Source organism: Ursus arctos, unplaced genomic scaffold, assembly GCF_023065955.2.
Source record: "Ursus arctos isolate Adak ecotype North America unplaced genomic scaffold, UrsArc2.0 scaffold_22, whole genome shotgun sequence".
NCBI lineage: Eukaryota > Metazoa > Chordata > Mammalia > Carnivora > Ursidae > Ursus > Ursus arctos.
Genome location: NW_026622897.1, coordinates 19,532,617 through 19,554,584, shown reverse-complemented (window position 1 = coordinate 19,554,584; position 21,968 = coordinate 19,532,617). Strand labels below are relative to the sequence as shown.

Here is a 21,968-nt window from a genome sequence, read left to right as displayed (position 1 = left end):
GTTGGTGGGAAGAGGGTGGAAGGAGGTGGGAAGTGGTAAAAAATGAGACTGGAGACATACACGAGGTGAGGTGATATACTAAGGAGTTTCAGCTTTACCCTAATCATCAAAGAGCTGTGAGCTGGGGAGTGGCCATGGTTAGTCTTGAGTTCCAGGACTGGCTGTGATGTGGAGAATGAGTTGGAAAGGGTGAGACTGGAAGTATAGAGCTCATTCCGAGGCTTCTTGCAGTAAGCTAGACAGAAGTGCACCAAAACAGTGGTTATGGAAACAGGGAAGACAGTAGATTTCAGATACACCCAACTCAGCGGGGCTGTTTGGGGAATCTGAAAATTCTAATCTCTAGGATTTGATAGCTATTAATCCGTCACCCAACTTCTACCAGTTTACACAGGATTCTTTATTGTAGTCCTTGGAGATCACCACAGTGCTTCATAACCTAAGTTTTTAGAGTTCGTTCTAGAACCCGATGAGATCCAACTAAAACACCATTTTAGCACAGCCGTATGTTACCTCTAGGATATATCTAGACTGTTTCGGATTCTGATCTCCCAGAGCTTCAGAAGTGATGATTCCGCCTTCTCCCCCGCCCTTCTCTTTTTTCTAACATTACCAGAGGGCAAGAACTAAAAGTCACATCTCCAGTTTCAGATGTTAATTGTCATACGGGCCCTCTGAAGTGTGCTGCTATCAGGTAGCATAGCAGGTTTTTTTTCCCTTTTCAGAGGTTCTGTCTATGAAATGTTTAAAAAAGGTTTAAAAATGGGAGGAAAAATGTCTTGAGTTTCAAAAACAAAGACCAGTACCACAAAGCTTTAGATTTTAAACGATTGTTAGGATTGCTGTGAAGATTAGGTACTCTTTAATCTTATTTCTGGCGTGGGGTTCATGCAGTGTGGTGGTCGGCCTGCTGTTGACCATTGCAAAAGCTTCATTCAGTGTTCGCGTGAATGCTTAACGATGCATATGTTACAAATTATCTGGAGTTTGTAATCTATGCGGAGTCTTCCCCCTACTGTTCTAAATCACTGGAAAATGCGTATTGGAAAAAGGCATGTATTTAAATCTGTTTTAATTCTTACCTTTTGTAGCTTGAGAGAGTCCTTGAGAGCCAATGGAAATACTTTTTTTTTTCTTGGCACTAATCAAGTGAGTGTTATCTTGTCACTTAGTGGGATGTATTGTTATTCCTTAGTAAAGTACAAACTTGTGTTTATTCTCAGACATTTTAGGAATAACAGCCATTATTTTATTTTATATATGTGTTCTTGGCTGTATCATAAATTACATATTTTGAACTATCAAGTAATACTTCATTCAATATAAATTGATACAATAGAATGGAAGTTATTTACTTAGGTATGTTTTCTAGTTGCATTTTCTCAGCCTGTATACGACTATTTTGTTGTAATAGCCTGAATTTTTGAAACTCACAATATTGTTTCTCTAATATCTACCTTCAGATTTCTTCATTTATTCAAATAAGTCAATTATGTTTGTAATTGATATTAATAAAACCAGAATAAAGTTCGTATCTATCAAAAACTGCTTTTATTATTATTATTTTAAATTTACAGATACTTTCTCTAAATGGGAGGAGCTGCTTTATGATTTAGAAAGAAGAGTGTGATAGGTCAAAAAGAGCCTCAACCTTATATTTGATTTCTCCATTGCCATATAAAATCTTAAGGAATTTTAATTCATTCATTCATTCATTCATTCATTCGTTTAGCAAAAAATCTACTGAGCTGCTTCTGCATGCCAGCCGTTGATTTAGGTGCTGGAAATATATCCGTGAACAAAATCGAAGAAAACCCCCTGCCTTCAAAGAGTCTTACATTCTGGTAGAAGCCAATAGGATTTTTAAAAATATGCAATTTAAAACAATTAGCACAATAGAAAGAAGGCTACTCAAATATGATGTTACTAGATATCAGCCTTATTGACCTTATAATGTTTGAGCTCTTTCTTTTTTTTTCTTTTTTTTTTTTAAGTAGGCTCCATGCCCAAGCATGGGGCTTGAACTCATGAGATCTAAAGTCGCATGCTCTGCCCACTGAGCCAGCCAGGTGTCTTGGAATGTTTGAGCTCTTATCTTTCATTGTATGTTAGTCATAGAGTTTCAGTTTGCCTTTTCTTTATTAAGAATGAGTTACATGATTTTATATTAGACCTTTTTATTGTGATATGTCCAGTTGTCACTGAGATTTGCCCCATGAAGCAGCAAAGTGCAACATTGTTCATATTCAATCAGTTATTAGATAATGAGCACCTCTATTCAGTCTTCTCCATAACCAGGTAATGTCCCTTCTCTCTTTTGCAAATTAGGAGACATGGTTAATTGTTGGGTTTTGAGGGATCAGAGTTACGCCTGTTTTTGAAAAGTATAAAAGAATATTTTTCCTTTATATAAGTAATATAACCACATTACAAAATTAAGAAGAAAAACCCGTGGAGATACTTTAACTTCATGGTAGCATAATTACATATCTATGAAATGTTATTTTTCAAAAGGTGGTGAATCTCATTTTTTAAAAAAGATTTATTTCTTTGAGAGACAGTCAGGGAAGGGGCAGAGGGAGAGCCCGAAGCAGGGCTCTATCTCATGAGCCATGATATCAGGACCTGAGCCAAATCCAAGAGTCCAATGCTTAGCTGACTGAGCCACCCAGGTGCTCCATGATTTTAATTCCAGTAAATTTTCACGCACCAAAAAAAGAATGAGAGATCCACATGCTTTTTGTTCCATTGAACTCCAAGGAAATATTTGGGTCATTCATACTTACCATTTGATTCATGCTGTTCTGTCTGCCCACTGCTTCTCGTAAGCAGGTTGCCCAATGAGCAAGGCCTATTCCTGTAGTTAGTTAGGATTCCTTTTCTCCCCTTTTCTTTGTATGTCAGTATTAGTCACCATATTCTTGCCAAGACTACAGACCTTTGAAAATAGTAAAATGACTGGCTTTTATAGATAATGGGGAAAGAGGAGCAAAAAGTTAAAGAAGCCATGCTAGTACAGCCAGGTGTTTCTGCAACTTGAAGAATCTAGAGCATGTTTATGCAACAATGTTACATAGTATGTAACAAACCTAAATCTAGGTATAACACAGATCTCACATGTTATCAAACAAAAATAATTTTAAAATACTTCTACATACCAATAAAACTAAAAATCAGAAAATCAAGCTGGTGTTCCTTTAACATTGGATGATGTGGCTTAGCTGAAACTTACTTGCTTTCCAGAAGAGATTCTGATACTGACTGCTACAGTTTGTTATTCTTACCGTGTGCTTTGTGATAAAACTTCAGGGCTGTCTTTTTCTACTTGAACTAACCTTTATTTATAAGTCTTTTTCTACTTGAACTAACCTTTATTTATAAGTAGTCTCCACGTGGTGTGACTATCATTTTTGTTGTTATAATGGCTAACACTTATTGCGTACAAGCTATTAGGCAGACACTGTTTTAAGTGCTCTGTTTGTATTTTTTCACTGAACACTCCCAACAAATCAATGATGGAGGTACTGTTATTAGCCCCACCTAACAGGTGGAGAAATTGAGGCACAGTGAGATTAATTCACCTAATGTCCCAAAGCTAGCAGGTGGTGAAGTTAGACTGAGCAGTCTGTCTCCATGCTCTTAACCACTTGTTTATATTGACCCCTTTATGAATCATCAGCCCACCTTTTTAAAATGTTGACAATTGCAGTAAGTTTTTGGCAACAGCATGATCATGAACAATCTAATGCAATAGCAAAGACACATAGCAACACAGATGGATGTCATTATGCTCATGTTACTTTACATAGAAGGAGAACGCAAGTTTTAAAAATTCTTGCAAATAATTCATGGTGTTCTAAGATTGTAAGCACAGTGGAAAACATTTGATTTGGAAGTCCCAAGGAAAGGTGTTGAAACATAAGGCTTTAGTTGTCAAAGACTCGGTTCACTCGAATCTTCATATAAATGATGGTATTTATTGAACTACCAAATCCTCTTAAAGGAAGTAAGTTTGAACTGCAGAAGGATTTTACAAAGTAGAATTACTTTTTGGTAGTAAAAGCAGGTAAGGATATGGTTTACCAGAAGGAGGCCATGGAGTGTCCATTACCTAAGCCTGCCATCATTCACCTAATGTGTGTATGGTTTAGGTAGTCTTCTTAGAGGTGATGAGGATGAGCTGGGCTGTTTGTAATCTATAATGTAAATGTGCCAAAGGAAATAGATATGCATATGAAGAAAGCTAAAAATAGAATTAGAAAATAAGAAATCGGAGCGTGCAGGGAGTAACCCAGGTAAATACGGTTACTTCCGCTAAATATTAAAATGAGCTCTTTATAAACTTCCTGGCAACTATGGCAAAAAGGTAAATTCAGTGACTTTCTATACTTTTCAATGTCCCCTGAAGAGAGGAATACCAGGTCCTAGTTTTGAAACCTAAATTTACGGGAGAGAGGCTCTGAGAGTGACCTTGGATAAGCTCTTACCTTTCCCTTAGTTCTCTATTCAGTTAAATAGGAATGTATCACATATCTTCCATATACATGTGATACACTCCCCAGACCCTTCCTCCAGGAGTGAGACACTAGTCAGTGTCCTTGCCCCCACCCCCCAGCTGCTTGGAGCACTGATTGGTCATGGCTTCCAGGTGAATGAATTCCTGGAAGGAAGTTCCCTTTGCCCAAGGGAGCTGTCTCTCCGGAGGTTAGACTCCCTCTCCAGGGTCAGCCTGCATCCAGCGGCTGGCTAGTACTGAAATACCAAGGTACAGCCTCCTTGCCCCAGTTCAGGACAACTCTGAAGGTTCATCCCAGTTCCCACACCTCGCTGTAGGTTAGCTGAGGCCTCTGTTGCAACTTCCTTGTCTGCCCAGCCCTGTTCCAGTCAGTCTCTCCAAGGTGTTCTCAAGAGCCCTCCTCAGTAAGCCCGCTGCACTGAGTCCTCAGGCTCTTTCCTGGGACCCTCTCTTTTAGCATTCAAGTAAACATTAGGAATAATAAATATAATCTGCTTAGCCCAAATCTCAGCATACAGTAGGCGCTGAGAAGAATGGTAGTTATGGTTTTTACCTTCATTGCACGGGACATTGAGCCACATATGGAAAATGTTTGATTTTTTGTAGACTACGTTTTTCATATGGCTCTTGCTTTTAGCAACCATCATAAAGGTAAGAGTAAAATATAAAAATGCTACCAAATGAGCTATAAAAAGTGTTATGATTGCCTGAATTTCTTTCTAACAACTTCCTAAATAAGTTCAGGTTGCCCAAGGACAAATACATAAACTTAAAACATGCTTATTTTCAGGTTTTTCATAGAAAAGGTATTTGTCAGCATATAAAGATGTGTTCTTTCATGCATTTATGATCTGTAGTTTACACCATGGAAATGCAAAAAAAAACCCCACTTTTTGAAGTACAGTTGACCCTTGAACGATATGGGGGTTGGGGACACCAACCCCCTTGCAGTCAAAAGTCTGGGTATAACTTTTGACTCCCCAAAAACTTAACTGTTAATAACCTGCTGTTGACCAGAAGACTCGCTGATAATATGAGCAGTCGATTGACATATTTTGTATGTTATATGTTTTATGTACTGTATTACAATAAAATAAGCCAGAGAAAAAATATTTAGACAATCATAAGAAAGAGAAAATACATTTACAGTAATGTATTTATTTAAAAAAATTCACGTGTAAGTGGACCCTTGTAGTTCAAATCCGTGTTGCTCAAGGGTCTACTTTAATTCAGTATTTATCCTTTATAAAACAATTGTCTGAATCATGTCCCAGATTCAGTCAAGACTAATGCTTGTACCCAGATACCTTGATGGAGGATTTCTAATAACCTTACTCTTTAGATGATTTTTGCCTAGATGTCACAACCAAATATGCAAAATTGACTAAGGGAAAGAATTTGTATTATAGATTATCTTTGCATAGTATATGGTAGTTTTTAGTAAAAAAATAACTACAAAACTTTCATGGTTCACATTTAAAGGAATAAGGTGGCCCACTGTTTTGGGGGGAAGGAACTGCTCTGCACCCTTTTCCTTTTAAACACTGGTCTCATTGCTAGTAGAAAGTACCCTGTGTTTGGGAAGCAGTACAACGTTGTAGTGGTAAAGCTGTGTGAGGTCTTTTTGTAACGTGTGTGTACATGTATGTGTCTGCGAGTGTAGTTCTTAATTATGGACCAATTAGCACGCATTGCAGGATGTTTGTGTGGGAGGCCTTTATGGATGAATGATTCTCCCCTGCCATCTAGAAATATTTTCGATCACACTCTTGAATATGTTTTTTTTTAGTTCTCACATATTAATAAAAGTTAACATTTAAAAGATCATCTGAATAGCACTTTGAAGTAGTTCCCCAGGGTGTGCAGTACTGAGGAAAAGATCGAACAGAGATGCTGATACAGCAACTTCAGAAGTGATGGAGGAGGTCAGGGGAAAATAGCCTACTCCAGGTTAATTCTTAACCAAACAACTGATTTTTTTTCCCTCCCATTTAGATGGGGAGGAAGTTCTAGACAAATAGTAGTCTGTGACTGTCTTTGATGCCTGTGACTGTCTGTTGCTGCTTGTGTCTGAAATAGTTGAGTAGTTCAATAAGCCCTAATTTTTTGACCTGTCTTGTTCTCAATAGAGAAGCACTTGAGGATGTCATGCCTAGAAGGACTCTCTTAAACATGACCTCACACTTACTAGGTATGGTTTGTACCGTGTTGCTGCTGATAAGCGTTGCTCTATGGGGCGCCCATATGGTTTACCTACATAATAGGGGTAAAGCCCATATGGTTTACCTACAGTATAGGGGTAAAAACTTAGGGTCCTATGAATCTAGTTCCTTGGGCAATGGAAGATGTTTGTTTTTGACAATTAGTATTGTCCTCCTCGAGGGCTTCTCTTCTTCATAATCTCCATGGACAAGACCCTCACCTGCTACCATGGAGGAACCTAGAAAATTTAGAGGAGCCAATGCTCACTGAGGATCAAAATTTCCTGAATTATTTGTGCCATGCAAGAATCTCTCCCTCATGAAGACAGTACTGACCAGTTATAGACACAAAAGTGAGTCGTTCATAGCCAGATTTGGAAGGCGGTGCAAGCTGAAAAAATTCAATCCTGGACAGTTCCCCACAGAGACTGGGGCTCCAGAGAGGTAAGATCTCGTGGTTTCTGGTGGTCATTCTTCTGTTTGGCCCTATCAGAATCCAGGAAAAATTGAGTCTTTTTTCCTTTTCTATCTTTGACAGAACTCTACTTTATATCCTTGAATATTTTATTTATTTAAGTTGTAAGGCATAAGAAATACATTTGGACAGAGTGACAGAGCTCTGTTTGGCGGGTGACCCCTCCCCCACCCAAAGAAAAATATAACAACAAGAATGGTAGATATTTTTAAAATAGCCCTTGCCCTCTGCGGTTATTCCCTCTGTTACAAAGGGAATTTGCTTTGCTAATTATAGCTGTATCTGTTTCATACCCTTTTCTGCTCCTGCTTTTTTTAAGTAGGAGGCTTACCTACCTTGGATTTATTGACTGTATAAATATAATACACCATTGTGGTTATACAATGAGTTTCCCCATTTTCTCCACTAAGAAAAAAATTGATCTTCTTGCGAGTGATTTACAATGGTAAAATTACCTTAATTCATTTACTTGATAAATACATATTGAACCCTTATGTGATAGGCACTGTCCTGGGCTCAGGGAAACTGTGAACTAGGCAGACATAATTCCTACCTCCCAGACTTTATGATCTAAGGGAATAGTTCTCTTGGGGGAACATTCACATGTGAGTGGCATTTGGTACCTTCTTTTTTTTTTTTTTTTTTGGCCAATTCCCTTTCAAAGGAATACTTACTTGTCTTGGGTCCTTGTCTCCTCATTTGTTAAGTGAGGAAGGTGGACTACATGGTCTCTGAGGTTCTTTTCCATTCAAAAGGTCCATAATATTTTGGAAGCTAGAACCTGTTTGCTCTTAGAGCCTTGGACAGCTCCACCCACCCTGTGTCAATCAGTGTACTATGGAAAGTTTTACAAAAGAAATGATCTGGCAAGGATAGTGATTCAGACAGGTGATCAAGTGCTCAAACGAGTTAAGGACAAAGTTTGAGGGTCATTCTTCTTAGTAATTAAGACATTGCTGACCATGATATGAACAATTTCAGCAGAATAATAGATCAGACTTACTCCCATTGGGTTAAGGACTAACTAGTGTAGACACTGCCCATTTCTTTGAGACCCTTTGGTCTTTAGGCAGCATTAAAACGGGAGGATGCTAAAGCTTAGCCATTGTGACTACTAAGGAAAGTAGTCAAGACTTCCTTTTCTATACTTGTTTCTAGATGTGTGAATTTCCCTGTTGTAAGTTGTTACCTTAGGTAATTTATCTGGCATCTGTATTGATAAGTGAATCAGATAATAAATAATCACGTATTATGTGATTCAATTGGAACAGATACTGGGCATAATGTATGAATCATTTCATATTGCTTAATTGCCACTTCAGAAAGATTTCTTCCCAAGCAGGTGGGGAAAAAGTGCTATATTATTGTGACGAGTAAATTGATATCCTTGTATGTTTTTACTGCTAGGAATTGTTTCTTTCAAAAAGCAGGGGATTTGGCTAGTTTACCTCTTAAGGGAAATACTAATGCTGCTTTATCTAAATGAGCAGGATATGGAGCAAACTGGTTAAATTGTACTTAAACTGGTTGTCCCAATCTTCAGAATCTCTTGTAAAACCTAATATACAAATTAAGTCTACCTTATTTTAGGGCTTCTATTCTGTTCTTTTACGGAAGAAACCACACCATGGTCAAGAGCAGCTTTTTAACCCGAGGTTCTTGTACAGGCTCTTCAGAGAGTCCGCGTTCCCCTTGAAATGCCTTGGGACGGTTTCACACGTGCGTTTTTCTGGGGAGGGGATCCATGACCCAAAAAAGTTAAGAACGTCTGTTCTGGAGAGGAAAAGGAAAAGGAAATTTTAGGAATAAAAAGATCTTTCACTTGCCAAAACCTCCTATGTAGCGCTAAGAAGTGGGGGAGTGTGAAACAAGTGCTGTATTTTTGGTCTTGGGTTTGATTTGTTGGGGTTTAGGGTTGGTTGGTTTTAAAGGATTTAGGTGATTGGCAAATCCCTTGGCCAGATTTTGATGTATGGAAAGCCTAAGAAAATAGGTAGTAAAACTTCTGTGGGCCCCCCATGGATTTTGCCTTGAGGGACTTCCTAATCATTAGTTACAGCTCCGTGTAATATACATACATTTGTAGTAATACATGCTGTGCTCAGAATATCCCTCTCACTGTGTGCAGAAATGTGTTTATTTGCTTATGTCTCCTGTTTCAGATGTTTTTATTTTCCACGTTTTATGCTCACAGTAAGAAACTAAAACGAATTAAAGAAATTTTGAGTCTCTCTAAAAGATACTGAAACTCAGTTTGTTGTTGTTGTTGCCTCATTAACTAAGAGCAACTTGTTCTAACAGTTAAAATAAAGCTATAACTTTTTTTAAAGATTTTATTTATTTATTTGAAAGAGGGAGAGTGAGCACAAGCTCACTTGTGGGCAGAGGGACAAGCAGACTCCCCGCTGAGCAGGGAGCCCCACACAGGACTCGATCCCAGGACCCTGGGATCATGACCTGAGCCGAAGGCAGACGCTTAACCTACTGAGCCACCCGCCCAGGTGTCCCTAAAGCAGAAACTTTAAAGGAAGAAGATAGATGTATTCCACAAAGATGTTTTTTGTTTTTGTTTTTTTTGCTTCAAAATACACATCTGCTTAGGCCGAGGTATTGTTTTTAACACTTTTATAATCAATTAGTCATTGGAGATGTGGCCCCTATCTCTTGTGGAATAGAACATGTGATTTTTAAGACTGACTGCAAATAAGGCTATTCCTTATGTAATTATTTGGGTTTAAAAAAATTTCAAATTTATTATATTTAGTTACCAGAGGGTTAAGATCAACTATGTGATCCATTTCTAGTATGGCCAGTTTGACAACTACGTTTGAAAATCTGTTTCACTGCTTGTTTTTTCTTATAACATTGTTTCTTGCTATTGTAACTAAGCTGTCCTGCCTTGCAGCTTGACTTTTTCATCTGACATCTTAGACGGACATGCCAGTGGTTTCTAAGCCACACATTTATGTAGCTATTATGCCTTATTTCCGTTCCTCCTTAGGATAGACCCTGTCCCACCTGTAGTCAGTTCGGTTCGAACAGTGGTTTTGTCATGGTGATTATTTTATGATTGTATGAAATGGGACAAATTTCGAGAACATGATTGAGCCAGTAGCAGAATTGGTTGGCCATATGCCCATATGATTTATTTAGTTTGCTTCCTGCTTTGCCATACCAGGGAAGAATCCAATTCCTCCCACTTCCTGAAAGTCAGAGGAGGGATTGGAGGACACCGAAGCGAAAGACACCTTATTTTTACCCCCAAAGTAGCTTATATAATGTCAGGAAGGGCTTTGATGAAACCACCGGCCCTGCTTATAGATCTTATTTTCCAAGCCTTTCATTATTTTATTTGCCCTTTTCTGAACTCTACAATTTCCCTCTCTTGTAGCTGGTTCGATGCCCAGAACTGAATGCTGTGCTCCAGCTGTGGCCTCACCGGTGCTGAATAGAGAGGAAGAGCCACCTCCATAGCTTACATGTGATTCCTCTGCTTATACAACCCAATACTGGATTTACTTACTTTGGCAAGACAGCTGCACTCTGCACTGTATTTAATGTTACGTGTACTGTAACCCTGGGTCTTTCTCTGCATTGCTGCCGTTACACCCCCAATCCTGCCAATCTAAAACTCCTCCCTTTGTTTACCTGCCCCCCCCCGTAGACCCCCCCTTGCCTTCATCCACAATGAATGTCATCTTTATGCTTTCATTTCCTTTCACTCCAGTCTTAAACTTTGGCAGAACTTTCCCTCTGTCTATAAATTATCAGTTGTCAGCCATCTTGCTTTGGTAATGGGACACTCTTTCAAGTCTTCTCTGGTTCTTTTCCTGTTGGAGTCGTTGAACACTTGGCATTTCTTCCAAATCGAATACCTCTGAACTCCTCTGATTTGACCACCTGATCAAGTTGTTACCTATCCTTTAGTTCTTCTTTCCAGATTTTCTTGACTCCTCCTGACCTCTATCCCTCTGACTTCGTTCAAGATACAGTATTATCTCCCTCCTCTTCCCCAGGGAGGACATTGTAATACTGATTTACCATGGAAATTTCTAGCAATAAGGAAAGTGTTATTCTTCTCAATTGTGAATAGACTGGTCTTTAATAATTTTAAGCGAATTCTTTCCCTGCCCCCGCCCTGAGATCTTAATTAAAAAAAACAAAAACTAGGTTAAATTACCATACATTTCTAAGACAAGTGAGGTAACGAGAGAAGGAAGGGCAGTGAGGTATTTGTGTTGAGTAGGAAATGGCCTTCCAAGAAAGCTAAACTGAGATTCTTGTTGGGTTTGGCATGGCTGTCTGAGATGGGAGGTGAGACTTTGTTTTTCCTAGATTCTGGAGCATTCTCTTAATCTCAGATTTAGAGTAGGTTTTTAAGTTGGCTTATTTAGGACTGTTGACACAGACACACAGTCATTTAATTGCCTGCTTTGGTTCATCATTTAGAGTGTGGGAAGTGTAACTTTTTCTGATTGGAAGGTCTCCATATGCTCCTTTTATCCATTTCTAAAGTCCCTGCAGTTCCACCAAATTCCAGTGTCTCCTGTAGTGGTGGTCAAGTTCATGTTTGAGTTCTCACTTTTTTTTTTTTTCCTATCTTAGTTGATGTGTCCCTATTCCAACAGCCTCTCCTTGGATCGTGGATCTTTTACTGAACCCAGAAGGTACCTCTTATGTGTACTTATGTCTTGAGAGAGTTAACATCAATTTGGAAATCTTTAACATTATTTCAACGTATCAAATTCCTATCGTATGGATTTAGGAATGACCAAACATTTTTCCTCCAGGCCCCTGATAGATATTTTACATATCAGCACATTACACTGTTAAAGTGTATTACGAAAGTACACTACGAAGAAGGAGGTGGCAAGATCTCTTAGCCTGAAATGTATCCTCTGACTGTTCTTCTGTATCTAAAATCAGTAGATAGTGCTAGTTCCCTTATTCACAATTACATAAGCCAAGTCAAATTTTAAGCTGAATATGGTGGTTTCAAAGAAAGTAAATCTCTTCTGTGGTTTCCCACCATGTACATTGTCAAAGATTAGTGGTTTTGCTTTATGCCCGTATCACATCCTGATAAGGGTGGCACCTTTCTTCAAAGGAATGTCCGTTTTGTTCCTTGACTTCTGAAATAACCCTCAGTGACAGATCTGACCGGGCTCTTTTGTGTGCTGCATGCTTTTCTCTAGGCAGCCAGTAAGTAGTGAGTGGTGGCGTCTCCATTTATGGCCTTGGAAGGGTGAAGGGGACACGGCCGGGACTCTCCATGTACGGTCGGTCCTTGGAGGAGTTGAAAAGAGTGGTTGGGGTGTTCTTGGAGGCAGAAACTAGACATCGTAAGATAAAAATAAGTTGGCAGGAGATGTTTGCAATTCAAATTCCAATCCCTGCAAGGAGGGCAGAGGGCACTGGGAAAGGGGAGTATATAGAAAGTCAAATGAGATCTGCTGCAGGCATTTGTCTCCTTCCATTGGAAGGGTTGCCCTGTGACACATTTCCCAAGTTCGTGCCTGATTTTTTTTCTAGAAAGTTTTGTGTTATGTAGCTGTGACTATCTTTTACAAAGAGAAAGAGAAGGAACCGTTTTTTAAAAGAGTGTATTAATCAGAAACCTCAGTTCTTTAAGGCATCATTGGAGGCACCAGAAGAAATCTCTAGAAAGGGAGGAAAGCAGGTGCTTCTGCAGGGGGTAGGCTGGCTGGTTTTCAGAGGGGGTGACTAATCACTGCTCTGTTTACATCTGAGAAAGATTATCCTGTGTGTCATGCTTTTATTATTCCTCTTGCCCATCTGGGATTTCTAGTCTCAAGGGACAGATCTGCAAAGTATTTGACAGTATCTTCTAGTCGTTTGTCAACTGTGATTTGAAGATACGGAACTTTCACAGAAGCTCTGTGAAGATTATTAAGAGTTGTTGCAGTTTGGTGAGATTATGTGATATATTGGCTTATGGAAAGTAATCTCACATTTAGGAGAAACCTACAGTCTGGCTAATGCGTGTAAATGGAGTCTGGGGTGAACCGGTTTTGCAGAGTTGAGTTAGAAAGTATTTGGGAGACATCAGGGGAAAAAGGTCTTGCCTCTCCAGAAAATTCTGAGTGAACTCGAGTCAAGGAGAAGGGAGGTTAGAAGAAACAAAAGGAGGAGAGATGGGGTGGACACTGGATAACGCTAAACTAAATTTGGGTGCTGGAACTAAGTCCTTGATTTATCCTTTAAACTATCATGTAAGATGGAGTGAAGATACACCATTAACTAAGCAAACTGGGCTCATGATCGGAAGTATGCATTAGAAGACCACGAAGAAATGGAAGGGTTGTGAGAGATAATAAAACCTTCCGAGTTTTCTCTGCGGACTCACATAGTGATTTTTATTTGCTGTGTGGCACAAGGCAGAGAAAGAAGTGAAATGATACCCCGTCCACCTCACTTACCCCCCGCCAAGAGGAAATTATTGGCCTCCTTTGTTGGTTTGTTTAGCTAGCAGTTTGAGTTGGTCGCGTAGAGCTGAACTGGTTGGTCTTTCAACGTAGGAATGAGTGTATTGTTTCTTGACAGTTGGTGTCGGAGGCTGGGGTCTGCAGTGTGATCGATTTGACCTCCTTCAAATTTTAGCAACTTCCCTAAAGACAGAGTAAGTTAGTAAGGATTATGGACTCTGTAAGTAATATCTTTCACTAGCTGATTCGTGTAGGCAATTGTTTTTACCCTGTTTTCCTTCTTAGGAGTAAGGAAGGTTATATTCTTTGCTTTGGGAAATTCTTCTTTCTGTCCTCCCTTCCCTCACTTTTTCCAAATTCTGGGCACAATAGCAGCTCTTTCTCTTCTGTGGCAGGTGTGCATCCTATTGGCTGGCTGGTATTTCTTGTTTTCTTTTTTTTTTTTTTTTTCTTATTCTTTTTTAAAGGGGGGGCGGGGGTATAAAAATATGTGTATGGGGTACATGCAATAATGTTGTAATGTTTCTTGTTGTTTAATGGATGATTAATTGCAAAATAATTGTTTGAATTATAACATGTTTGAGTAAATGCTAAATTAGTTTTTTTTTCTAATATAATAATGAATTTGAAATCTAGCATTCCTGTAACAATGTGTCTATGTTTGTCTGTCTGTGTCTGTCTAATAGTAATTAATATCTGTGGTCCGTACCTGGAAGAGGAAGTACAGCTTTAAAGGAATAACAAAAGACTTTGTGTCTTAGACCCTTCGCAGGTGTTACAGTCGGGTGAAAGAACATGGTGTTGGGAAAAGAAAGAGCAGTTACACATTTGAACAGTTGGAACAGGTGTTTGGTCAGGGAGGATGGGATGCTCAGCCCTGCCAGCCTGTACTTATTAACAGTAGTGGCTTGTACCAGGAGCTGGAGTCAGATGGCAGCACTATGGAGGAGTATTCACAGGAGGACTGGGGAAACCACAGTCAGGATCTCCATGGCTATCCAACAGATCAGGAATTGGGTAAGGAAGCCAATATATATGCTACTCACCGTGTGTGTGCGTGTGCGCGCGTGTGTGTGTCTTTATATTTGCGCCTGTACTTAGTAACCGTCATATCTTCTGGTACTGTTCCCACTGTCAGCACAAGGCACACGGCCAGCCTACTTGGGGCAACTTGGGCATCGTTGGTTTAGCCCTAAATTGCCAACCAGTGCTTGGTGGAGTTATTTGGATTCGGCCATGAGCAAATTCCTAAAGACACAGAATTCCTAATCAGTGACAGGTAGAATCTTATGCAATTTAAAAATCCTGCACCTCCCAGTTCTAAGACAGCTGCCAAGAATGTTAATTCTTAGTGTGACTGCTCGAGACATGACTGTCTTTTCCTTCCTTTATCCCAAATACTTTTCTCTTTATGATACAGAAAAGGTCCCCAGCCAGACTTTAGTCTGGGGGAAAAAAAAGAAGAAGAGGAAGGAGAGAAGCCTCAGTTCATGTTGAAAAGAGCTGATATTGGAATTTTAACAGTGATCACACTCCTTCAAAATTGACTAAGGATCCCATCCGAGCAGTAGCTGGAATGATTTGGACTTAGCATTAAAAGTGGAAAACAAAACTCCTGGCCATCAAATCCAAACTGGGGTGTCCTAATTAAAAAGGGGTCTATGTAGTTGTTTTTTGTTTCTTTTTGCAACAAATGCTCCAGTTTGGATTTTCATAATTTGGAACTCCGAATCCAGTTTCTGGTGCAGGCACTGTGCAGGCACACACAAGTTGTGTGATGAGTGTTCACTTCTAAGTAAATGTTCTGACTCCCCAGTGAGCTACTCAGCCAACCCTCCAAGGAAGTATAAGTATTATTGGCACTATAAATGTGCTTCCCTAGCTTCAGATAAAAGTCCACAGGCACGGTTTTACGGAATTCCTGATGATAGAGAAATGCCAATTCAAAAGAAAAAGGATTAAATGCTAATATCTCTTACAAATGCTATTTTCTTAATCTCTCAAATATTGGAAGGGAAAAGGAGAGAAGAAAGAGGCTATAAAACTATAAGGCTAACGCAATGTAAGAGACTTAAAGATTGGGAGACTAAAAAGGGCCGATGCCAAGTGATGGCTACCTTTTAATTTCTAAACAGTAATGAGATCTAAATTGCTTTGGCATCCCATTACTCGGGTTTTGCCCTAGAGAATTAAGTTTTTCCCAAACCTTTGGGAAAAAATAACACGCAGAGTATGTTCGTCGTGATGTTTGGGGGAATAATTGCTCTGTAAAACCTACATAGAAAATTGAAACAGAAGAGACTCATTTTTCATTCTTGTTCCTTTAAAAATCATGTTTGCAGTGAAATTAAGCTTTAAGCTCCTAGCTAGAAATCCACTGGTGACCTTGAAGAATTTTATACTTGTAGAGCTGGTTTCTGATCTTGCATATAAATGTACGCATCTCATTATATAAGAGCTATATTTATAAATCTGGCATCGGACAGTGTTTGACACTAGAATTGCGGCCTTGCATGGGAAAGTACGGAACAAACAGTAAACACAGTTACTTCTCTACCTAAATGTATGCTACTTAGAAAAATATAATTTGTTTCAAAAACCTTGCTTTTCAGATGAAATACCTGTCACAAAGAGAACATTAAAAATAAAACAAGAGTCTTCTGAAGAAGCACAGTAAGTAGATGCTTCTTTCTACAAAATGTATTTACCTAAATTGACTGACCGTTGGGAAGACCCAGAAAGTCACTGCTGTCATTAGCCATGTATGGAAAATACTGCCATACCATTGAGGGAGCAGGTGGACTCCCTCAGTTTGCCAGTAGTTAATCTACGCTGACAGTTTTGTACACAACATGAAGAAATGAATGTATTAGCGCAAAAATAAGTGTGTTGATGGTGTTTGCCTGTACTCGAGTGTGGCTCTGTGGGTGTTTAATTACGGTGCAAAGATCATTCACGGAGCCCTGAGTTTATCTGGGGCTGGGTGAGATGACTGGAGTGCCAGAGGCACTTACGTTCCTTGTAACATTACACTTTGGGGATCAAGAAGCAACCCCTTAGGTGGCCTTTTTATACATTTGAAAAAGAAAGCCATTGACGGATGAAAGATGGAGTCCTGGGCCGGGGTCCTTCTGCTTGCTACATCACCTGATTCTCCCCCTAAGAGTTCAGCATTATCTCTTCTGTAAGGAGACCACAGGTCTCTGAGTTTCAGTGATACTAAGTTTGTGGTTCTTTGAAATAACTTTAAAGAGGTCCCTGATTAAATCTATGAAACAAATATATTAAAAGATAAATTTAGGGGGAAAGTAGAGGAACACCATTTTTTTTTCAACCTGGTCATCTCAAAGCATTGATAGCACCCATTTTTTTTCCTTCTGTACTTCATTCCACGCATGCGATCTTGGTGTTTGAGGGGATGGTGGACAAAGGGGGAACAGGCAAGATGGAAAGCGCTGTGATAAGCAACAAGCAATATAAAAAAGAAACTGTTGTTTTCACTGAGCCAACCACCACCACCACCACCCACTTTGCAAATGCTCCTGTCTTTTTCAGAGTATCTGTAGAACCAAAGAATTCCCGGTATCCGCTACTCCCATGGGGGGGTGGGGGTGGTGGTGAAAGTTTAGGGATCAAGAATTATTCCTTAAAATTGTAACCACTCCCCACTCCTCAAAAAAGAACTTTATGACTCAAGTCAGTAAGCTCGAGGTTGTCCCTTGCTGGGAAGTAGGTCTGTTTTCCAACTGTGATATCAGAATGTCCCAAAGGAAGGGAAACTTTGATGATGAATATTTAAAAAAATGCATTATTACTAATCCATCTCTTCAGACCCCCAATCTCCAAAAAGGCCATTGTCTCTTTCACTAAAATGTCCCATCTCTCCCTTTCACCACTTGGACCTTGAGTGGAGGTCCAGTTGATGTAACTGGAGGTGAACTCAAACTTCACAGAATTGGTGTCCCTACCCTCAGACCATCTGCCTTCTCCCGCGGTTGGAACTTCAGAAATCAGGAACTAAAATAGACCATTCTCCGGAGCCATTTAAATAACTGGGTCTCATTTTTACTGTGCTCCGTAGTTTTGAAAATGTGATGAGCCTTAGGCCCAGGGATCTTCAGGCTGACATCAGATCCGCAGGGCAAGACACCGCTAGGGTCCGTAGAAATGGCCAGCTTTGCCGCCTCTTCTCCAGGTTTTAGCTCACACGGTGAGCAATTTTAAAGTGGTTCCTAATAGGCCATTCATTTTCCAGGGCAAGTTTCCTCAGAACTATTCCTTACTGATGATTTAGGGCTAGGACAGTGCTGACTAAAATAACTTCATCTGGGCATTGGATTTTTTTTCCCCCTCTAAGTGTAGATGGGGTTAGCCTGAGCTAGCAGACATAACCTGTGGTTAAAATACACCATCCTTCATCCATAAAGAAGAGTCACCCAACCTGCTCATTTAGTCAACAGTGATTTGCAAAGTGCCTATTTTGTGTCCGGCATTGAGATAGCAGAATAGACGAAAGTCCCTGCCCTCCATCCCAATGCTTAGCTGAGTCCTAGAGATCAGTGCAGCATTTCGAAAGAGGACAAGGAAGGATGATGGCTACGAAAGAGAGCTTCTCTTCAAAGCATTCATGCAGAAACAGGGCCTAGATCTTCACCTCACGAGCACCAAGCTAAATGTGAATGATTGAGTGCCTTCTGTACCCTGAGAAGAAACAGTTCTCCAACAATGCAGGGATTTCATCTAGATGGCCACTCCGATACTTGAGAACTTCCACGACAAACTAAAGAGTGGAAGCTACGTCTAGGGCAGTCTTTGGCTCCAAGAAACAGCGGGTGATCAAATCTTAGCATTGTGTCATCTTGCAGAGAAAGCCAAAGAGTAGAGGACAGACTGAGAATGACCATGTGGACGGTTCCCCAATTTGTTCCCAAAACTCTTCCCCTAGAAGATACAAGGATTTAATAGGAAACTTTCAAGCATCTGTCTCCTTCCAAGAAGCTGTTAGCAACCATGTCCACCCTCTTCTCTTTGCCTACGTTTGATCATACATACGGGTGGTTGTTGAGTATTTTTGTAGCTTGAACCGATGACGTGTGTAGACTGTAATAGATTGTTGCTAAGTTAATATTGAACAGACTTCAGTCTTTCAGTATCAAAGTCTTGCCATACCTGAGAAACAAACTTGTAATTACATAGGCTGATACATATAGTCCATGAGTTATCGTGAAGTATCAGCTACAATTACATGAGTTAAAGCAGCGTTAGAAACAAAAACTTCCCAGCACACTCGGCCTTACTCTGTTAACTGTCCAAATCCAAACTGAAATTATTTCTATACTTTTGCTCCCCTTTAGAAAATATTTTCTAGAATAGTCCCCATTCAAGTTCATTTTTCCCTCTAAGCTTGATGTAGACCTTTTCCATCTGAATTCTCAGATCTTAATTCTGTGCTTAGCAGACAATTCTTCTGCATTTGGGAGTAGTAATGAATTTCAGACAAACAGAAGAAAAGATCATTTTGTTTCTGCATCAGGTCATTACACATAATCAGTTGTACATTTCCTGCAGCAAGCATGTGTGGGTCAAAATTACTGAACTCTCAAGAACTTCCAGGTTAGAAATTAAGCTATTCATTATTTTCAGTGATACTGGATGCCATTTTGAATACAACATCCTTCATCTGCTTTTGGTACTTAGGTCTGAAGGCCGTCCTATGCATTTTAATACCCACTTCATAAGTCAGTCAGAGAAAGATACCATATGATTTCACTTGTATGTGGAATTTAAGAAACAAAACAAGCAAAGGGAAAAGAGGGGGATAAAGCAAGACACAGACTTTTTAACTATAGAGAACAAATTGATGATTCTCAGAGGGGGGATGGGGATTAAGGGGTGCACCTGTTATGAGGAGCACTGGGTGTTGTATGGAATTGTTGAATCACCAGATTGTACACCTGAAACCAGTATAACACTGTATGTTAACTATACTGGAATTAATAATTATAAGTTAAAAATTTTTTAAATTCTTGATCCTTGGGTTTCTGAAATCCTAGGGTCTTATATATCAATAGTTACTAAGTTTAATACAGCCAGACTATAGAAGTAATGGAAAGCAGTTTATCATTCATTCCTAGAAATTTCCTAGGAAAGAGTGTTTCTGAGATTTTAATACTATGTTTATCTGGACCTGCACTGTCCAATACGGTAGCCACTAGTCCCATGTGGGGGACTAAAAATTTCCATCTCATACTGGTCACATTTTAAGTGCAAATGGCTACCATATTGGACAGCACAGATAGCGAACATTTGCATCATTGCAGAAAGTTCTGTGGCACCGTGCTGAGCTACACACCTGAGGGATTTGACTTTGTATTTCTCTTTCTAGGAAGAGAGACATCATGCAAAATATCGTACAGATTTTGGAATCCGTCCAATTGAAATGGGAACTGTTTCAGAGCTGGACGGACTTTTCAAGGCTTCATCTTTCTAACAAACTGGCCATTTTTGGAATTGGTTATAATACCCGTTGGAAAGAGGATATCCGTTACCATTATGCGGAGATCAGCTCCCAGGTGCCCCTTGGCAAGCGACTGCGGGAATACTTCAACTCCGAGAAGCCTGAGGGACGGATCATTATGACCCGCGTGCAGAAAATGAACTGGAAGAATGTTTACTACAAGTTTTTAGAGATCACCATTAGTGAAGCTAGGTGCCTGGAGCTGCACATGGAAATTGACTGGATACCCATTGCCCATTCCAAACCAACTGGTGGGAACGTGGTGCAATATTTATTGCCGGGAGGCATTCCTAAAAGTCCAGGCCTTTATGCCATTGGCTACGAAGAATGTATGGAGAGGCCCCCTTCGCCACACCTGGAGCGACATTCTCTGGACCCGGGAAAGGAGGGCCGGGTTGACTTGGAGACCCTCTCGGCACAAGCCTCATTACAGGTGGAAATCGAACCCACCCGAATAATCTATTGCTACCTCGGGATTGCTGAGGTCAGGACTCTCCAGCAATGCTTATTTTTACATTTCCAGGCAAATACCAAAACCTTCAGCAAAGATTGGGTTGGTATTAATGGGTTTTTGTCTCAGAACTGTATTGTGGATCCTGGAGTTTCCCCCAAATCCATCTATATCAAATTCGTCGAAGTAGAGAGGGATTTTCTTTCCGCTGGCTCTTTAGTTGAGTGCCTGGAAAAAGCCATTGGATACCCCTTAAAATTTAACAACTGAATGTCATCCTTCATAAGGATTTGGGCTCTTACCTCCCTCTTCTCTATTCACTTTGCATTACTCAGACTGCCCCTCACCCAGATGCTGCCATCAGACTCTCCATGGACACTCTTTCCACAATCGGGCCAGTACAACTTCAGCGGAATCATACTAGACCTTGGGCAGAAAAAACAGACCTCACTTGAAAATGCTCATTTTGAGCAAGCAAGAAATACAGCGAACTTGCATGGTGGGTCAGCCGTTTCTTTTTTAAAAAACAAAAAGACAATTTTTAAATGGATTTTAGAGCCCTAATATAAACAATGTAGGTACATTCCATATTGGACAAAACTTATACTTTGAGTTTCATATGAAATTGAAAAATTGTATTTTTTTCACGATGTTTCATTTTTACACATCTCTATGTCTCTATATAAGTATTATTTACAACCCTGAATAAATAAGCAATAGATAATGGCAAGTTAAATCTTGAGTCACAGTAAATAAGACTGTTTTTCAATATCACCCTTAGCTACTATTGTATATAATTTAGAGTTTCATTTTTTTCACCAACCAAGTGTTTTGCTATTCCCAATCAGTGTTGCCTGCAAAGACCTTTGTTTCTGTGATGTACCAACTTTACGGTTGTGTTGCCATTTAAACTTTTTAAAAAAAAATTATTAAAGTAATTCTTGGCCTCTTGGAGTACTAGTCGTGCTTTTTGGAGCAGGGTGCAGGCTCACTGGTAGTGTGGCCCTCTGCTCTCACTTTACTGCTCAGAATGTACAGAACAAAGGGGGCAGGGTATCGTCACACTCTTGCACTCTCTGTACCCCACTGACCAGTGTCATTATTTCTTGTCAGAGTACTAAAGTCACTGGACATTTCATTTTGTATTTCTTTTTGAAAAATGACTGGGATATTCCTTCTGACCCTACATACGTGAATGTGTAAGAGAATTTCATTTCTTATCTTTACACTCGGTGATTCCCCCAACATCTCTCAGGTACTCTCCTTTAGATGGACTGCAAAGCCAGGTAAGAGCTATAATTTTCCCCACTTTTTTTTTTATACTGTTAAAATTGCATCTTGATAAAAAATATTCTTCTCCTT

At 39.7% G+C, this 21,968-nt stretch overlaps 1 protein-coding gene and 1 long non-coding RNA gene across 11 annotated transcripts in view; one reads left to right on the top strand and one right to left on the bottom strand.

The window, feature by feature from the left end:
• Positions 1-21,560, top strand: part of MSANTD2 (Myb/SANT DNA binding domain containing 2) — a 33,420-nt gene extending 11,860 nt beyond the window's left edge. Inside the window, exons 2-5 of one of the 9 annotated variants that reach the window (XM_057316720.1) lie at positions 11,798-11,859; positions 14,556-14,655; positions 16,251-16,311; positions 20,024-20,081. In XM_057316720.1, the coding sequence (XP_057172703.1) occupies positions 11,798-11,859; positions 14,556-14,655; positions 16,251-16,280 (192 nt within the window). In that variant the 3' untranslated portion in view covers positions 16,281-16,311; positions 20,024-20,081. The other 8 variants (XM_026505501.4, XM_044386560.3, XM_026505500.4 and 5 more) reach the window with 8 other exon arrangements.
• Positions 5,657-20,993, bottom strand: LOC113259918 (uncharacterized). 2 transcript variants are annotated; one of them, XR_003317752.4, is made up of 4 exons: positions 20,909-20,993; positions 14,685-14,886; positions 13,633-13,821; positions 5,657-8,965 (listed from the first exon to the last, which is right to left on the bottom strand). It is a non-coding gene; the product is annotated as an uncharacterized LOC113259918 (long non-coding RNA). The 2 variants fall into 2 exon arrangements; XR_008960890.1 differs by lacking the exon at positions 20,909-20,993 and adding an exon at positions 18,691-20,232.
• Positions 21,561-21,968: the final 408 nt, after the last annotated feature.